Below are 19,717 nucleotides of genomic sequence, written 5' to 3' on the forward strand. Positions count from 1 at the left end.
TCTATAAGAAAGAATAATACATTTAAGTCCTTTTTAAAGCATATTATGTTTCATACAAGTAATAGTCTTAGCCTGACATTTTAATCAATACATGGATAATCCTTTTAGTGTAACTAATAGTTTATAATGCAGAAAGAACAGTGGATTGCACTACTGTATTTGCTATCTGAGAGAGGGAGGGAAGGAAGGAGGGAGGGAGAGATGAGGGAGGGGAAGAGAGCGAGAGTGAGAGAGAGCTCATACAACTCACTAGTTATATTTCTTGCTGTAGAAGATTAATCGTCCATAATCTTCAATGTGAAGGACTTCCAATGGTGATGTCATGCTTCAATGGCTGGAACGAGTGGAGCTCCACTTATTTTCAGCCACTTTTTCATGCTTTGGTAGCCTTTAGAGGGAACGGTAATGAAGAGGGCTTCCTTCAGTGGCTTTCAGGGGAGAGGCGTAACTCCCATTGAACCAGAGGAACTCTCAAAACCATAATAATGTTTATCTAGTTTTAACATTCTGATTCTGTATGTAGTTTCACACTTTTTCAATTATTTAAAAAGAAGGATAGGAATAGTGTACAGGGGGTGGTGTCGTGCGTGTATTGAATTATGGGTGCCTGCACACACACATGTGCTGTTGCGTGCATGCACACATTTAGCATATGATGAGGAAAAGATTAGCTATCACTGACCCAGAACTTTTGCTTAGTATTTTTGCACCGGAAGCGGAGTGAAAACGCGGACACAGAGCTGGATTTAAACTGGGTCATTTTTATTAATTAAATAAAAATTTATTTTATTCAAAAAAAACCTTGAACCCGCAGAGGTCAATTAAGAACATTTGGGACGGAAATGATATAATAAACTTCCAGGGCAACTATGGGCGTAGCTCCATGCTGATCCAGGTGAAGGAGACCTCGCCCTCAACTGGATCCAAGCCATGCAACGCATGTGGGAGGTCTCACCGTCCAATCCCTGAAAGGCAATTGGAATGGGCGAGACCCAGAGGCAACCTCTCCCCAAATGCTCAGGCAATGACACCATGAGCTCTTGGATAGAGTCTGCCAGTAATCCCCAAAGATGCCCAAAGGAGAACACACAGTTGCTAACCACCTCCCAATTTCCACCCCTAACCTGCCAACCCAATGACCAAAGTTAGCCAATTGAATTAAACAAACTAATGAATGAGACACCCCCTAACCATCCATCCCGCACCGTAGTGTGGAATAGGTGAAAAAACGATCACAGCTAAAACGCCGAGACTGCCAAAAATTCCTATTCGGCCACCTAAGGGCGACCCCACAAGCACACTGAAATTTAGAGAGGGCGGGCGGGTGTTTGCTTGCTCTCTGCTGGGGCAAAAAGGAGGCCCTGAGCCAGCACAGCCCTTTATAAAGGGCTGGCAAGGCCACATCCCCAGTAGTGTCATCAGGTGGTGCCGGCGCCGGGTCTTGCCGGGATCTCATGAAATATAGCAAGATCCTGGTCCCCAAAATGGCGGCTACGCTGGGGACTGCATTTCCCCAGCACTGCTGCAAATCCAGCCGGCAAGGCATTGTTTTTATTTTTACACATTATACAATTAATACTGTTATACAGTACATTGTTTCATTGTACAGTGGTCCCCCGATTATCGCGAGGGTTCTGTTCCAGGACCCCTCGCAATGATCGGTTTTTCGCGAAGTAGCGGTGCGGAAGTAAAAACACCATCTGCGCATGCGCAGATGGTGTTTTTACTTCCGCCACAGCAGCGAGGAGCCGAAGATTGGGGTTTCCCCGCCGCCCACGCAAACTCCTCGCTGCTGCCGTGCCCGCCGCTTGTCCGCCCGCCGCTTGTCTGCCCGCCGCTTGTCCGCCGCCTGCCTGCCCGCCCGCCCGCCCTTCGCCCGCCCATGCCGTTTGCTCGCGCCGCTTCCCAGCTGAGTCCTGAAGCGAACTTCCGCGTTTGGCTTCAGGACTCAGCTGGGAAGCGGCGCTGGGGTTTCCCCGGTGCCCACGCAAACTCCTCGCTGCTGCCGCGCCCGCCGCTTGTCCGCCCGCTGCTTGTCCGCCGCCTGCCTGCCCACACGCCCGCCCTTCGCCCGCCCACGCCGTTCGCTCGCGCCGCTTCCCAGCTGAGTCCTGAAGCGAACTTCCACGTTTGGCTTCAGGACTCAGCTGGGAAGCGGCTCTGGGGTTTCCCTGCCGCCCACGCAAACTCCTCGCTGATGCCCGCCGCTCGCCCTCCTGCCAGCAAGAGGGGGAAGACCCAGGGAAGCCACCCAGCAGCTGATCTGCCCGGCACCATCTACGCATGCATGGCCATAGAAAAAAGGGCGCGCATGCGCAGATGGTGTTTTTACTTCCGGGTTGAAAAATCGCTATATAGCCTTTCGCAATGATCGGGATCGCGAAACCCGGGGGATCACTGTATATCAATGCATTTTAATTTGAACTGATATTAGTTTTGTTTGAAATATTGGGCTTTAATATTGATGGTCTGGATTTGATCTAGCTGTCCTCCAGTCACAATAGCAATTAAAAACTGAAATTAAGAGATTGCTGAAGTAATTCTTTCAAACCCAAACGTAATAAACAGAATAAAAATATGAGAAAAAAGAGAAGTAATTTCTTTGAAATTTCTTTGAAATTTTAGGAAGGTTTTTCAGTATTTTTCAAATGTGGCAAATTGGTAAATTTAAGATGTATGGACTTCGAATCTCAGAATTCCTCAGTCACACATCTTAAATTTGCCAACTTGTAAAACACTGTTTTATACAATCAATCATATGAAGCTAAGTAAGACAATTAGTATAGCAATCTCTTCCAACTTACTAACACAAACCAGTATTTTTGGGAATCCTGCCACTATGATTCAAATACAGCTACAGAGTTGGAATCAGAAACGTCTATTCCCTACTTACAGTATGTTTACAAAATTGTCCATAAACACATGTCCTATTGTTTTACTGGAAAATGCAACTATTGCCATATCTCCAGATTACGTTGTAGGAACAATACATGCCAATGCTATGATGAAAAATTCTCTGCTGTGGTAACTATTAGAAACATAGAAGATTGACGGCAGAAAAAGACCTCATGGTCCATCTAGTCTTCCCTTGTACTATTTCCTGTATTTTATCTTAGGATGGATATATAATTATCCTAGGCATGTTTAAATTCAGTTACTGTGGATTTACCAACCACATCTGCTGGAAGTTTGTTCCAAGCATCTACTACTCTTTCAGTAAAATAATATTTTTTCATGTTACTTCTAATCTTTCCCCCGACAACCTCAGATTGTGCCCCCTTGTTCTTGTGTTCACTTTCCTATTAAAAACACTTCTCTCCTGAACCTTATTTCGATATTTTGATCATGTACCCCCTTTCCCTTCTGTCCTCCAGACTATACAGATTGAGTTTATTAAGTCTTTCCTGATAGGTTTTATGCTTAAGACCTTCCACCATTTTTGTAGCCCATCTTTGTATCTGTTCAATTTTATCAATATCTTTTTGTAGGTGAGAACTGAACACAGTATTCCAAAAGTGGTCTCGCCAGCGCTCAATACAGCGGGATCTCCTTTTCCTGCTTGTTATACCTCTGGTTATGCAGCCAAGCATTTTACTTGCTTTCCTTACCGCCTGACTGCACTGTTCACCTATTTTGAAATCACTACCCCTAAATCCTTCTCTTCTGAAGTTTTTGCTAACACAGAACTGCCAATACAATACTCAGATTGAGGATTCCTTTTGTTCAACTGCATTATTTTACATTTGGAAACATTAAACTGCAGTTTCCATTGCTTTGACCACTTATCTAGTAAAGCTAAATCATTTGCCATATTACAGACACGTCCAGGAATATCAACACCTATTACACCACTTTATTTATTGTATAAATTGGACTTGTATGCCGCCCCTCTCCGAAGACTCGGGGCAGCCCCCAACATATCACACACACAATATATATATCTAAAATCCAATTAATATAATTAACTATTCTAAAAACTCTGGAACATTAAAAATCATACATCACACTTGTTGGCCAGAAGCTAGGGTTTAGTGACCTCAAGCCTGGCAGCATAGATAGGTTTTTAAGTTCTTATAAAAGGTGAGGAGGGTGGGGACAGTACAAATCTCTGGGGGGAGCTGATTCCAGAGGGCCAGAGCCCCCACAGAGAAGGCTCTTTCCCTAGGCCCTAGGCCCTAGCGACATTGTCTAGTTGACAGGACCTGAACAATGTTGATTCTGTGGGACCTGACCAGTCACTGTGACTCATTTATGTAACTTTGATTGGATGCAAAGAACTTAACATACTGTGCAAGAGATTCTAAGGCTTTTTTAAAATAAAAAAATATTTCAATAACATGAAGAACCAGACGTGATACTAATTAATCTTCACCTGCCAAAACGTACCTTCTTACATGGATTACTTAGTCACATATATGGCCTATTTTATAAAATCTAGTGTCATGTGTAGATATAATAAACTACTATATGTTTCTTTGTATACAGAATTAAAGAAATATATTTATATTACATAGATAATGCTCTAGTATTCAATTGTAATATTATTTTTTAAAAAGGGAAATATCTTATTTAAAACAATTTTTATACCAAAGTGAAGTAGAAACTCCAAATATAATTAACAATAGAAATTCATTGCAAAAGACATATGCAATGGTGGAACATTGTACAGCATTATCTATCATGCTGTGCCAGTGTAAATTGTGATATAATATTTTTAGAATGTGCACTTCAAGATTGAGAGAGAATGAGTAACCCCTATTCACCCATTAATAACCCCTCTTTTATTATTTTATTATTAGAAATCCCCATTCACCCATTAATATTGGATAAAATGATAGCATATGGTCCGCAACCTTCAATGACTTTCAACTGTATACCATAGCCTTCAATCCCTGAAGATCAGATAATCACTTCTTATGTCAGTCTTCAAAGTCATCTTCCTATTGTCATAGGAAGTCATTATAAGAGAGTGCTTAAAAGCACTCTTTATATTGTAAGTGCAGAAAAATTCAATGTTAGATTTTATTTAGTTGACTCAAAATGGGAAGAACAAGTGCATAAGCCACAAGAAATCAAATGGAAGAAAATTACTGCATTTCCCCAAAGATAGGACATGTCCTGAAAATAAGGCCAAGGTTGATTTTTGGAGTCGCCGTAAATATATACCTTCCACCAAAAAAAAGCCTTAGATGGCCTTGCTGCCATCACCTATGGGTCCCCAGCCAGCCCCTTAAAGGCCAAGATCAGCTGTAGGGAGGGAGCACTGGTCGTGGCTGGGCTGGGCGAGCTGTGTCTTTCAGGGCTGCCCTTGATGTGACTTACAGGTGTCTTGCTGCCAGGCACCTGGGAAGAGTAAACAGAGCCTGCGAGAGGAAGTGAGTGCAGGGAAGGGTTCTTCAAGGCTTCCCTCCACAGCAAGAGTCTGGTTCAGTCACCATCCTGTCTAGTGACTCCCAAGGTGGAGGTGCTTCCCGGGCATGCTGGCAGATGCTCCAGTCAGTCACCGCTTAGCTGGGGGACCATGGGTAAATTGGAGAGGAGCAGGCCGGAGAAGAGGACTCCAATAACCATTACCACAGAGTGGGAAGCACACTCACAGAGCAACCACTGCCCTGGCTGTGGTTTAGAAGCCACAAAGCCAGAGTTGGGGGGAAAGAAAGAAGGTTTTCTGTTGCTTTCCTTGCATGTAGCCAAAAGCAGAAGCATCAGAAGCCTTTCTTTCTTTCTCTCCCCCAAATTCTGGCTCTGCAGCCTCTCTGTGAGTGCACTTCATTTATTTATTTATTTATTAGATTTGTATGCCGCCCCTCTCCGTAGACACGGGGCGGCTCACAACAATAACAAAGACAATGTAAGAAGAAATCTAAGTTTGCGGAGAGGGGCGGCATATAAATCCAATAAACCTAAACCTAACCTAATTTAAAAAACACTAAAATCCCCATTATTAAAAGCAAGCATACACACAAACATACCATGTACAAACTGTATAGGCCTGGAGGAGATGTCTCAGTTCCCCCATGCCTGACGGCAGAGATGGGTCTTAAGAACTTTACAAAAGGAAAGGAGGGTGGGGGCAGATCTGATCTCCGGGGGGAGCTGGTTCCAGAGGGTCGGGGCCGCCACAGAGAAGGCTCTTCTCCTGGGTCCTGCCAAATGACATTGTTTAGTCGACGGGACCCGGAGAAGGCCAACACTGTGGGACCTAACCGGTCACTGGGATTTGTGCGGCAGAAGGCGGTCCCGGAGATATTCTAGTCCGATGCCATGAAGGGCTTTATAGGTCATAACCAACACTTTGAATTATGACCGGAAATTGATCGGCAACCAATGCAGACTGCAGAGTGTTGGTGTAACATGGGCATACCTTGGGAAGCCCATGATTGCTCTCACAGCTGCATTCTGCATGATCTAAAGTTTCTGAACCCTTTTCAAAGGTAGCCCCATGTAGAGAGCATTACAGTAGTTGAACCTTGAGGTGATGAGGGCATGAGTGACTATGAGCAGTGAGTCCCGGTCCAGATAGGGCCGCAGTTGGTGCACCAGGCGAACCTGAGCAAATGCTCTATAATGATGGCTGTAGCTGGAAGTGGAACTAAACAGACTAGGCAACAGATGCCATGGAGCTGCTAGACTCCAGTAAGATGCATTTCTCAGGGTTTGCTCTGCCCCATCCCTTACCTGACCTGTCACCCCCAAACTACACCCCACCATGAGATGTGTGTCTTACTGGAGTATGGCAGCTCTGTGGCATCTCTTGGCTGGTCTGTTAAGTAAAACACCTTGCCCAGTACAGAAACTCTTCTCATGAGGGTGACCAATTGACAACTTCTCACAGTGAGAAGAGTTTCTGTACTTTACAAAGTGTTTCCCTAAATAGATGAGCCGAGAGATTCTACAGAGCTTCAGTAAGTAGCACTCTCATGGCCTGCCCCACCTCCTGTACCCCAAAAGTAATAAGTCCTCTCCCAATAATAAAGCCATATTTCGGGAGTCAAAATATAAGAAGGCTCTTATTTTAGGGGAATACAGTAGATTATGTGATATTAAATATAAAGGGATTGACACCAAATTTGGCCACTTTACTTTAGTGCTGGTAAATGATAGTAGACAAAAAGTGCACTAGATTAATTATTTACTGCATCAACAAAACAAAGCAATAAATAAATATTTTAAAAAAGAAATTGCAGTAATGAATAGAAAAATTCTAAAAATTAATTACATGTCTGTTGAGTCAGAAGAATAAGCATGTCAAAATGTGTTATGATATAAATGGAATTATGGGGGAGGAAACAACTATAATAATAACTGGAAATTTTAGATTTGAAAAAAACCCCATATTTTTCATCATGAATTCATATTGAAAAATGGATTTGGAAAAAAGTGTAATGGCAATACCAGAGAAATGGATTACACTTTGTTTAATAACCTATTCATTTTTAATGGAATGCTGGTTTTATCTGATTCAATATTGATAGTAACAGTTAACTGGTATGCACACATTAAATAGCACCAAAGAGGAGACAATGTCTGCAAAATGTGGCAGCCTGCAAAACCTATCAAATAAGCAAGAGTCGGAAGCATGACAATTATGAAATCGTTTCAATAGACACAATTAATTGAACAATGAGAACTTAGTTGAAGCCCAATTTTGACCTCTGGAATTCTGTTACAAACAGCCAATCCAATTGATAGTGCCAAGAAACATAATCCAGAAAGCAAATTATTAAAAGGGACTAAACGGATGATACAGAAATAAAGAGTATAGAAATTTCAACAATCAGCCCGAAACACTGTAGAAAACACAAAACAAGATCATTAAAAAGCTATTGAAATAAGATATTAAGAAATAAAGCAGTCATCCACTAAAAAGAAGAAAAGGCTGGAAAAGAGGAAATAAGAACTAGATGTTGGAAATGAATCTTTAAGATTAAGACATCAGACCACTCAATTACAAAAAAATCAGCAAGAAACCTCGGAATGGTTCAGACTTCTAATAACAGAATACGGTGGGATAATCACATACAGTGATCCCTCGATTTGCGCATTCTCGATTAGCGCGAAACGCTGCAACGCGGTTTTTCAAAAAATATTAATTAAAAAATAAGTCCGCGTTTTTTTTCCTACACCACGGTTTTTCCCGCCCGATGACGTCATACTGATTGCTGATTGGCCAAAATCTCAACCAATCGTTGCAAACGCAAAAAAAAGCTTTGCAACTGTTGGAACTTGTTCAGACTTGTTGGAAGATGCCTCCTAAACGTTGCACACGGAGTGGAGGCGGCGACGCTAAAAAGACCAGGAGGATACTCACAATTAAAGAGAAAATTGACATTTTGGACATGCTGAAAGGGGGACGCTCTTATGCAGATGTTGGTCGGCAGTATGGGATCAACGAATCGAGTGTGCGAACCATTCGGGGGGACGAGAAAAAGATAAGGCAAAGTTCTCTGATGGCATTCAACAAGGCTGCAAAAAGAATGGTGACGCCTAGAAACAAACGGCTTATGAAGATGGAAGCTGCTTTGTCCCTGTGGGTACAAGACTGCCGCAAAAAGAGCATTGCTTTGGATACCAACACTATAAGGACCAAGGACCAGCAATTGTACAACCGTCTTGAAGACACAGAAGGAGGCGATGCAGATGAGGGAAACGCAGGTAAGGGCTGGGGTTTTTTATTCTGTCATTACATACTGTATTTAAGTGTTTTTTAAGGAAGGAGCAGGGAAGGATGGAAGGAAGGAAGGAGGGAGGGAGGAAGGAAGGAAGGAGGGAAGGAGGGAGGGAGGGAGAGAAGGGAAGGAGGGAAGGAAGGAAGGAGGGAGGGAGGAAGGAAGGAGGGAAGGAGGGAGGGAGAGAAGGGAAGGAGGGAAGGAGGTGGGCATTTACTCTGTATGCTTTCATTCAAGTCACTTCTCTCTCCCTTTCCTGTCATTCTTCTGCTTCTTCAGCCCCAGCCACATTCACAGCAAGCAAAGGGTGGTTTGAGAAATTTCAACAGCGCTATGGCCTGAAGAGTGTGTCATTGCATGGAGAAGCTGCCTCAGCAGATACAGGTGCAGCAGAAAACTTTGTCCAGCGCACGTTTAAAGACCTAATTGCAGAAGGGGGCTACCTTCCAGAACAGGTGTTCAACATGGACGAAACAGGCCTGTTCTGGAAGAGGATGCCTTCAAGGACTTTCTTGATGCAAGATGAAGCCAAAGCCCCTGGCTTTAAGGCCATGAAAGATCGAGTGACTTTGATCATGTGTGGGAATGCAGCAGGCTTTTTGCTGAAGCCAGGGCTAATCTATAAGTCACGAAATCCAAGAGCCCTCAAGAACAGAAACAAGAATTCATTGCCAGTGTACTGGATGCATAATCCTAAAGCATGGATTACAAAACCCCTCACGCGGGACTGGTTTCATCAGTGCTTCATCCCACAGGTGGAGGTGTATTTGGCTCGCAAAGGACTCAATTTCAAAGTGCTTCTCCTAATGGACAATGCTGGCGGCCATGATCACCTGGACCATGAACATGATGGGGTGCAAGTTGAATTCTTGCCACCAAACACCACATCGCTTATCCAGCCGATGGATCAAGGTATTATCCGTGCATTTAAGGCACTGTACACGCGCAATTCTCTTGGAAGCATCGTGGAAGCAATGGATGCTGATGACAACTTCACATTGAAGGCCTACTGGCGTCAGTACACAATTGCATCTTGTCTGAAGAACATTCAGAATGCCTTGATGGATATGAAGACACAGACAATGAATGCCTGCTGGAGGAAATTGTGGCCAGAAGTGGTGCATGATTACAAGGGATTTGCTCCCGAAGAAATCCAAGATGCTGCAGTCCAGACCTCTGTGAAGCTGGCACAGGCACTGGGTGGAGAAGGCTTCGTTGACATGACACCAGAGGAAGTCAATGGTTTGCTTGATGAGCATGGCCTACCGCTGACAGACAAAGATCTGGAGGAGCTGACCAGGTCAGCGAGTGAAGAAGAGGAGGAAGCGGAAGCTGAAGAAGCTGAGGAAGAAGAAGATGTTGGCCTAACGCTTGAGCGGCTTGCAGAACTGAACAGAACTGCTGCACATCTGCAACACATGGTGGAACTTTGGGATCCCAACATGACTCGCTCTATACAGTTTAACGCCTCCCTTGACAACATCTTTGCACCATACAGATCCATGTTAGGCCAGAAAAAGAAACGGCGCCAACAACTGCCCATGACCATGTTTGTCACAAAAACCAAGAGGTCTGTCACACCATCACCTGCAGCGTCCATTGTAGAAATGGTGATAGAAGAAGATCCCTAGTTATCCCAGTTATGCTAACCCCCACCCCACCCCAAAAAATGTAAATAAATATGTTATTGTTCATAACTTAAGAGTCTTATTCAATGTGTACAGTAATGGTAATTAAGGGGATGGGAAATGGTAATTTATGGGTTAAAAGTGTTGGGACTGAGTGGCACACAGTACTGTACATACTGTACAGAAGAATGAATGAATGAATGACTGAGTGAATGAATGAAATTCAAACACAGGTGAGGGCTGGGGGGTTTTATTCTGTCATTACACAGTACAGTACAGTTACAGTTTAAGTGCTTTTTGAGAAAGGAGGGAGAGAAGGGAGGGAGAGAAGGGAAGGAGGGAAGGAGGGAGGGAGGGAAGGAGAGAAGGGAAGGAAGGAGGGAGGGAGGGAGAGAAGGGAAGGAGGGAAGGAGGGAGGGAGGGAAGGAGACAAGGGAAGGAAGGAGGGAGGGAGGGAGAGAAGGGAAGGAGGGAAGGAAGGAGGGAGGGAGAGAAGGGAAGGAGGGAGGGTTGCCATTGCCATTGCCGCCAGTGCTGCCCCAAGAAAGCCGGTGAGAGGAAGGAAGGAGGGAAGGAGGGAGGGAGAGAAGGGAAGGAAGGAGGGAGGGAGAGAAGGGAAGGAGGGAGGGTTGCCATTGCCATTGCCGCCAGCGCTGCCCCAAGAAAGCCGGTGAGAGGAAGGAAGGAGGGAAGGAGGGAGGGAGAGAAGGGAAGGAGGGAGGGTTGCCATTGCCATTGCCGCCAGCGCTGCCCCAAGAAAGCCGGTGAGAGGAAGGAAGGAGGGAAGGAGGGAGGGAGAGAAGGGAAGGAGGGAAGGAGGGAGGGTTGCCATTGCCATTGCCGCCAGCGCTGCCCTGTGGGTAGCGGCGAGGAGCCCGGAAAAATCACCATTGCATTGCCAGCCTCCGAACTTGCGTCGCTCCACCTTCTGCGCATGTGCGGCCATGGAACAAAGGGCGTGCATGCGCAGATGGTGTTTTTACTTCCGCATCCAGTATAACGCGGAAATCGGTTAGCGCGGGAGGTCTTGGAACGTAACCCCCGCGCTAACCGAGGGATCACTGTATTTGAATTACACAATTCCAACAGAAGTAGACAATGCTATTCATAGTTTTAAACAAGTCTGGAAGTGGTATTCTCAAACCTTGTGGTAGCAAAATGCCCCAAACCTTGACAACATTATTGCCAAAGTCATTATCATATCACATACAAGAAAGATATATAATAAACAATATATAAATTACCTTAAGGATGACAAATTCCTCAGTACTATACAAATTAATCCCTAACAGTTTGAAACAGCACTGGACCCAACTAGAAGAACAAGCTGGTTTCCAGAATGGATTTATCACTGTAGATGATGTGCAAGTGATTCAGCAAATTATCAAATGTCACTTGCCTTACTTTGAAAAAAAGGTTTTATTCTGTTAAAAGGTATATTCAAAACCCTACAGAGAGAAGGGGGCATTCTACATCAGCCTCCTGAAATCAATATACAAAGGCCATAGCTACCATCCATATAAATGAAAAAATCTGCCACTATCAATAAGTAAAAAGGAATTTGACAAGTGATCCAATTTCACTAAAACTATACTTAGTCTAGAAGAGATATTCAAACACATGAGCTTCTCTGAAGTAGGAATAAATGTCAACATTTAATTCTTTAACCACCTTGAAAGATGAATAATGATTTAATAATGATAACAGCAAAGAAGACATAGTCATATTCAGCAATTAACCCCAATCTTTGCCAATAAAAGTTGAGAATATGAATTAGAGATACCAATAAAAAAATAAAGCAGATTAAATTAGGTCTGAGAGCAGAAGGACAAAGTCCAAATCAGCACACCAGCTTGCTTAAGGAAGAAATTGTTTAATCACTGTATTTATTTCCTAGGCTGAAATAAGATTGAATAATAAAAACAATTCTGTGTTTATTTTTAAAATTAAAAACTGAATTGCAGTATCAAGAAAGTTCTTTTTTTTTGGCTTGCACAAAATATCCTATGTGTTGAAGCCATACATATTTGATAATTCATCTACAGGTTTATTTCACAAATCATTTCCAAAATGTAAAGATCAACATTAATATCCTTTCCTTTGTGATTGTCAACCTAATTTATTTTAATATTAGATCACGAAGCAGGATCTCTGAAGTTAATTGGGTAGGTTAGAGAGGTTTATACAGGTTAAGCCTAGGCATAATTATTTTCATTTATATAGTAATAATATGTATTATTATTAATAATACGTACATATGCTTTCTTGATCTGAAAATATTATACTGTATATTTTCATCTTTAAAATTAATTTATTCCTTTCCATATAGTTCTACTATTTATGTTCAATAAATTATGAACATTTTTCACATAACTTTAATCATGATGTCTCTAAACCTACCTTAGGCACCAAGCCAACTGGATGACTGTAGACTAGTCATTCTTCCTGAGCTAGGTTTTTGAGGCAACTGTCTACTTAGTATAAAAGCTGCACATGATACATCACAGGATTTTAAATACCTGCTTATGAAAAACAAAAGCAGAAAGATAAAACTACCGTATTTTTCGCTCTATAAGACGCACCTGCTGATAAGACGCACCTAGATTTTAGAGGAGGAAAATAGAAAAAAAATATTTTGAGCCAAAAAGGGGAGAGGAAGAGAGGAAGGAGTGAAAGAAGGGAGTGAGGGAGGAAAGAAGGGAGGAAGGAAAAGGAAAGCAAGAAATGGAGGGAGGAAAGGAAGGAAGGAAGGAAGGAAAGAAAGAAAGAAAGAAAGAAAGAAAGAAAGGGGGAAGGAACAGGAACAGAGGAAGGAAGCAAGGAAACTTATGAAAGGGGAGAGTAAGAGAGGAAGGACTGAAGGGAGGGAGGGAGAGAAGAAGGTAGGAAGGAGAAAGAAAAGAAGAAATAGAGGAAGGGAAGGTAAAAGAGAGAAAGAAAAAGAGCAAGAAAGAAAGCAAGAGAGAAAGAAAGAAAATGAAAGAAATAAAAATAGAGAGGGGGAATGAAAGAAATGGAAGGAGGGAAGGAAGGAGAGAAAGCAAGAGAAAGAAAGAAAGAAAGAGAAAGAAAAAAGAATGAAAGAGCAAGAGAGCAAGAGAGAAAAAGAAAGAAAGAAAGAAAGGCAACTTCAAAGAAAGGCTCACTGAGCATCTCTCGCTCTCTCTCTCTTTCTATCCCTCTTTCTTTCTTTCTCTTCCTTTCTCTCTCTCCTCTTCCTTTATCTCCTCTCTCTCCCTCCCTCTCTCTTTCTCTCCCCCCTCTCTCCCCCTTTCCCTCTCTCTTTCTCTCTCTCCCTCTCTTGCTATCTCTCCCCCCTCTCCCTCTCTCTTTCTCTCCCCCCTTTCCCTCTCTTTTTCTCTCTCTCCCTCTCTTGCTATCTCTCCCCCCTCTCCCGCTCTCTTTCTCCCTCTCCCTCTTTTTCTCTCTCTCCCCCCCTTTCTCTCACTCTCTCTTTCTCACTATCTTGCTGTCTGTTGCTCTCACTCACTCTCATTCTCTCTCCGTTCTTCTCAGCGGTGACGCGCGCACGCCCTGCCCGCCTCACCTTTGCCGAGAGCACTTTCGTCTGGGCTCTCAGCAAGGGGGTTGTAGGAGAGGCGGGGCCGGCGGCAAAGGTGATATTCAATGTCGGGGGCGCACGGTCGGTTGCACGCGCTCCCTATCTCCCTGCTAGCCCACTCGGAATATTCAAAATAAGAAAAACCTTCACCGGCAAAGGCTTTTCTTATTTTGAATATTCCGAGTGGGCTAGCATGGAGATAGGGAGCGCGCGCAACCGCCGATGCGCCCCCGACATTGAATATCGCCTTCGCCGGCCTCCGCTGAGAAAAGCCTTTGCCGGCATTTCCTCTCGGCGTCAAGGAGGCGCAGCGGCGGGCGGAGAGAGGGAAGGGGGGGGCAGCGGCATCTCTCCTGGCCTTGGCGGGCCGCCCGACCCTTCCCACCTCCTGCAAACGCGGCGGGCGGTGGGGGGAGAGTGAGGAGCCGGTTCTGGCGGGCGCAGGGCTTGGCTGGCTGGCTGGCGGGGGGAGCGCCGCTGGTGGTGCGGAGGGAGACCCTCCTCCGGGAGGGAGGGGGCCAGGCAGCAGCTAGCCAGCCAGCCGGCGGGATGGCGCTTCCGAGTTCGCAGCCTCCCCCCCCCCTCCCTGCCTGCATCTTCGCTCCATAAGACGGGGCTGATTTTTCTTCCTACTTTGGGAGGAAAAAAACTGCATCTTATGGAGCGAAAAATACGGTAAACCGTATAATTCTGCTTGTGAGCTCTCATTTACATCAAATTAGCCACATGTGACAGGCCTTTGATCTAGTCCAATCTTTTAAATGCATATTTGTATATTCTTTTCCTTCTTTCACAGGCACAAATTATTTTATTAGGATTTTTCTCCCCATGTATCAGAGTTAACAGCAAAGAAAAAAAAATAGCTAGGAGAAAACATTTTACTGTGCTTCATTTATTAAAATTGTAACTATAGTAACTATAGACATTTTCTTGGAACTTTTTAAAGACAGCATGGGAAATTCTATGAGTTGAAGTCCACAATCTTAACGAATGTCTAGAGTGTTAAAGCATTAATCAGAAATGCATTTCCCTATTGTTGCATTTCATTGGAAAGGTAACAAATGCCAATCCTTACAGAAAGGAAGAAGAAAACGATTGAAAGAACTGGAAAAAAACCCCATCAAGGACTTCCCTTCTAGGATTAGGCGTGTGGTCAATGCCACAGCGGCACAGAGTTCCCTGCACTTTGCAGGGGAACCCCAAATCCCTGCCGCCTGGAGACCCAGAACAAGTTAGTACTGGATCAGAACCTCCCTGGAAGGAAGGAAACAAAGAGAGGCGCTGGTTAGTGGATTGGGAGTGTGTGCAAACCCCCCCAAGGAATCTACACCAGCATCTCAGCTGACAGCTGTGGAAGATAACCTGCTATCATCCTGGCTGTGGAGGGGACAAACAAAAGGATTGCTTAAAGAGTTTGTGAGTCATCTTGGGAACAAGATCGAAGTATGTGCTGGAGAGAGAGGGGAAGCTGGTGAGTGTTTGGACAAATTAAAGACCTAGAAAAAGAAAGTTAAAAATTCAATGGTAGAGAAAAGTGCTTCAAAATGGAGAGATAGGCTATCTAGTAAGTTGAAAAACCATGTAGAAAATAAAACTTGATTTAACTTGATTTAAAGCCCAATTTTGAGGACATTTTTTTAAAAAGACTGGGCAAAACTAAAATGATTGAAAGTGACCAAAAAATAAAATCTGGAAGAAAATATTTAAATATTAAGTAAATTATAATCTATAAATAATATATTTTGTAAGGAAAAATGGAGTTGTGTTATTTGGAACAGACAATGCCATCTACAGATTTCAAGACTAACTCAAACCCAATGGAGCCGGAAGACTTATCCGAGGCACCAGGAGTCCAGCACGATCACATGACAAACTGATTCCATAATCCAAAGAGCCCACACCTGAAAGCTTTCAGGAGCCTCTGCTCAGGCTGTTGTCTCACCCAGACTGAGCTGTGCAAGTCAGGGAGGATTACTAAATGCCCTGCCTACCTGTGATTATGTGTGCCATTTGGATTATTCCATCCAGGAAGGGACGGGTGTTATGTACTAACAGTTGTACATGGTTTCACCCAGGTCCAGTATTTGAGTGGGATAATGCTCAAACACTATAGGTTGGTGCATCTGACAGCTCCCTATAAAAGGGCTAGCTTTCAGACTGCAAGCTGCTGGTCGTTCTGAACAGTTGCCAAGTAAAGAAGTTACTTTGAAGTCTGTCTCCTGTTGTTATCACACAACTCAACAGATAATATCTCCCTCCTCCCCCCAAATGTGCAGAAAGGAGCAGAGAAAAAAATCATGAGAGCAGTTTTACCATTCCAACTTTCTCATCACTGCCTTTAAGATAGAATGGCAAAAATGTGCAGTGAAGTCAGAGAGAAGCAGAGAGAGAAAAATCAATGAAAACTTGTTTATTAATGATTTGTTCCCTAGACAATGTTACATTACTTATTTCTCTCTATATATCAGGACAAATCTGTTTTGGAAGGCTGGCTTCTTATTATTGACTTGGTTTTTGTAGACACCTAGTACCCAAATGTTTCGTGACATGAGCATTTGCACTCCGAATTCTATCTGCAAAAATGTGCCTGATAAACTCTCTCGAGATACTGTGCAAAGAGATAAAACTTTATTACCAGACATCTAAAGTTACTTAGGGAAGTCTGTCATGGCCAAATGAGTGGGTGTCTGAAGTTAATGAGCTGCTTTCAGCAAGATGGGCTTCTCTGAGAGAAGCTAAGCTTCTGCAAAACAGTAGCCTTGGAACAAAAGAATCAGCGACTCAGTGGGAGGCATCATAATTAATAAAGGGCAACAAACACATTGCTGTTTAATCTAATGTGACAGTGCTGCACCGTAGACACCAGCAGCATGGGATTTTATTTACAAGGACGGGCTATCATTTGGTTACTTCAGAAAATCAGACAGTATCAATCTCATCAACAGTCAAATTGGTACACCAGCTGCCCAAAACTGAACTACCGTAAAGTAACCCACAAAGTTTTAAAAAGATAGCCAAGGTATGTGAAAAAGGGAGATGGACATAAAAATTACCTTATCATCTCACAGCTGGATTATTACAATGCGCTGTACATGGGGCTACCCCTGAAGAGTGTTCAGAGACTACAGTTGGTCCAGAATGCTGCTGCGTGAGCTGTTGTGATTGCGCCCAGATACACCCACACTACATCAAAGCTTTGAGAGCTGAACGGCTTCCTATCAATCTCCAGTCACAATTCTAGGTGTTGGTTATTACCTTTAAAGTCCTACATGTCTCAGGGCCAGTATACCTTTGAGATCTCCTTCTACCACATACCTCCCAGTGGCCGGTAAGATCCCACAGGGTTGGTCTTCTTCCGGTCACATCAGCTAAAAAGTGTCGGCTGGGAAGAGCCTTCTCTGTGATTGCCATGTCTCTCTGAATCAGCTACCTCCTGAGATACGCTCTACCACCACCTTATTGGCCTTCTGGAAAGCTGAGGCCATTTATCTGAGAGGATGACTAGTGAAGTCAGCCCATGCATGTATGTATGGCTGCAATTATTTTAAATTGAAATTAACACACACACACACACATTATTATTATTATACATACATTAATATATTTATGAAATATTTTTGAATGCTTTGCACAGTCATACTACAGTTCTTCAGTAGTGGATTCTAAATATTATTGCTACTGGTTTGCTTATGTGTTTGTGCGATGGTTCTGTGCGTGCAGCTACTGGGTCATTGAACTGGGCTGAACCGGGAGCAACCCATCACTTCTCAATGTATGGTCACAATTGAGCCCAAAACTTGCATTGCAAAGTGAGACAGTTGTTAAGGAGTTTTTCCAATCTAATGTCCTTTCTTGTCACTGTTGCTAAGTCAATTGTTGCAGTTAGCAACATTGTTAAGTGAATCTGGTTTCCCCATTGACTTTGCTTGCTAGAAGGTCACAAAAGGAGATTACATGACCTCAAGATTCAGCAACCATCATAAATTTGAGCTAATTGAAAAATATCCAATTTTGCTCATGTGACAGTGAGGGATGGTACAATGGTTGTAAGTGTGAAAAATGGCCATAGGTTTTTTCAGCTCCATCACAACTTGGAACTGTAAGATGACGACTACCTGTAGTTATGGAAAGTTATTTTTAAGTTTACAAACATTATCCAGTCACTGAGGTGATACACACATATATACACACATACAGAGAGGGAGGGAAGGTCAGATTATAGTTGTAGGGAGTAAAATGTAAAAAAATCTGCAAACTAAACTTTCTCAATTTAGTAGATAGCAAGGAATTATTCTGTTAAAGACCAACTCATTTGGTAAACATTGAAGAAGTAGCTGTACTTCCCCCCCCCCACACACACACTATTTTAATATAGTTCCTTCCACTTCAAAATATTTTTATACCTTGTCTATCTTTCCTACTCCTGTTTTAGCCATATATTCACACTTTTTCTTTTTAAAGTTTTTTAAAAACATCCTTTTTTAAAAGGATTTTTAGTCACATTCTCTCAGTTGTTTATATTGCAATGTCAGGCTTGGGTGACAAAATAGACTGTCAATTTCTCTTCCAACCAATGGATCAACACTCAATTGATCTGAAACCCCCTGAAGTTGCACTTGAAGGAAAAGACTAAAAAAAAAGGGGGGGGGAATCTCAGTTGTATTTATAACAGTCTACCCATGCCCTATAAACACATTACTGCTATTTTCCATTATAGCATAATATTTCTATAATCATATAATCGCATTGCATTTGTCCATTTGGAAAAAAGGTTTTTGGCAATTTGTACCTTCTGAAAAAAATTAATACTTTGAAAAATGTATTCAGCAACTGTTAGAAACACATTAGCTTAGCCAAATGAAACAAAAAAGCATGAGAAAGAAAATCAAGATTGGCCAGGCTTTTTGGTTTAAGAGGAAGGGAAGAGAAAATAGCGACAACCTTTTATTTGCTGATCTGTGACCCTCATAAAGATTTGATAGATTGACAAATGTTTACTTTATATAAGTAGAATTTTAGTATTTCTTGTGGAATCCATTTTCTGTCCTACCTCAAATAGCTACCAGATCTTGAACAGATCTTCTTCAGATACTATATATGCTCAGGATGGACAATATCAGTTTAATAAACTGATCACTATTTGGAAATGTTTACGTGGTAGCAGGGGCATCTGTGTGTATCTGTTTGAAGGCCAAGGTGATAAGAGAGAATGCATGATTGAAGTTCCCTATCTCTTTTCCATGCATTAACAACATATGTACACACAACAGGAGAGGGCTCAAATCACTTGGCCACACTATCAGTGTTGTCTTTTTGCAGTCCATACTTGGATGCCTATGACTGGTGGTATAATTGACTGGCAATTGCTGCTTGAAAATTTTCAATTTATGTTTACCTTTTCCAGCACATATAATTCTGCCATTGTACATATTTTGATTTTATCAGGATTCCAAGAGACAAATAACGTAACTACGAGAATGCTGCATAATCTTGCAAAAATACTTTGAATGTCTTAAAGCAATTAAATTGAAAAATAGTGTAAATAAGCCATAGTTTCTATGTTAACCAGCATATATTGTTTTTAAAGCCAGCAGGAAAACTATGCAGAAATATAAATCAGTAAAGTATTTTTTGAAATATATCACGTCCTGACTCCTTATAATATGCAATGAAATCCATTAGGCTGCTCAAAATTATATGATTAAATCAGACTATTCCTTGAGAAACAGATTACCTTCACATCTTAAGGCTTATCTTTAAGTTCCTAAATTTCTTATTTTACTTTCCCTGCTCTGTTTGAATAATTTGGCTCATTCCATTATTATAATTTCATTCGGTGTATCTTGCACAGCGGTGGT

The 19,717-nt window shown here is 42.6% G+C and overlaps 1 protein-coding gene across 1 annotated transcript; it reads left to right on the forward strand.

Annotated features, from left to right (window-relative positions):
* The first annotated feature begins 8,510 nt into the window (after positions 1-8,510).
* On the forward strand, positions 8,511-10,366 carry LOC139159594 (tigger transposable element-derived protein 1-like). The gene is made up of 2 exons (XM_070736897.1): positions 8,511-8,655; positions 8,949-10,366. Exons 1-2 carry the CDS (start codon positions 8,511-8,513, stop codon positions 10,298-10,300), a joined length of 1,497 nt encoding a protein of 498 aa, XP_070592998.1. The 3' UTR covers positions 10,301-10,366.
* Positions 10,367-19,717: the final 9,351 nt, after the last annotated feature.

Source organism: Erythrolamprus reginae, chromosome 2, assembly GCF_031021105.1.
Source record: "Erythrolamprus reginae isolate rEryReg1 chromosome 2, rEryReg1.hap1, whole genome shotgun sequence".
In the NCBI taxonomy this organism is placed as follows: Eukaryota; Metazoa; Chordata; class Lepidosauria; order Squamata; family Dipsadidae; genus Erythrolamprus; species Erythrolamprus reginae.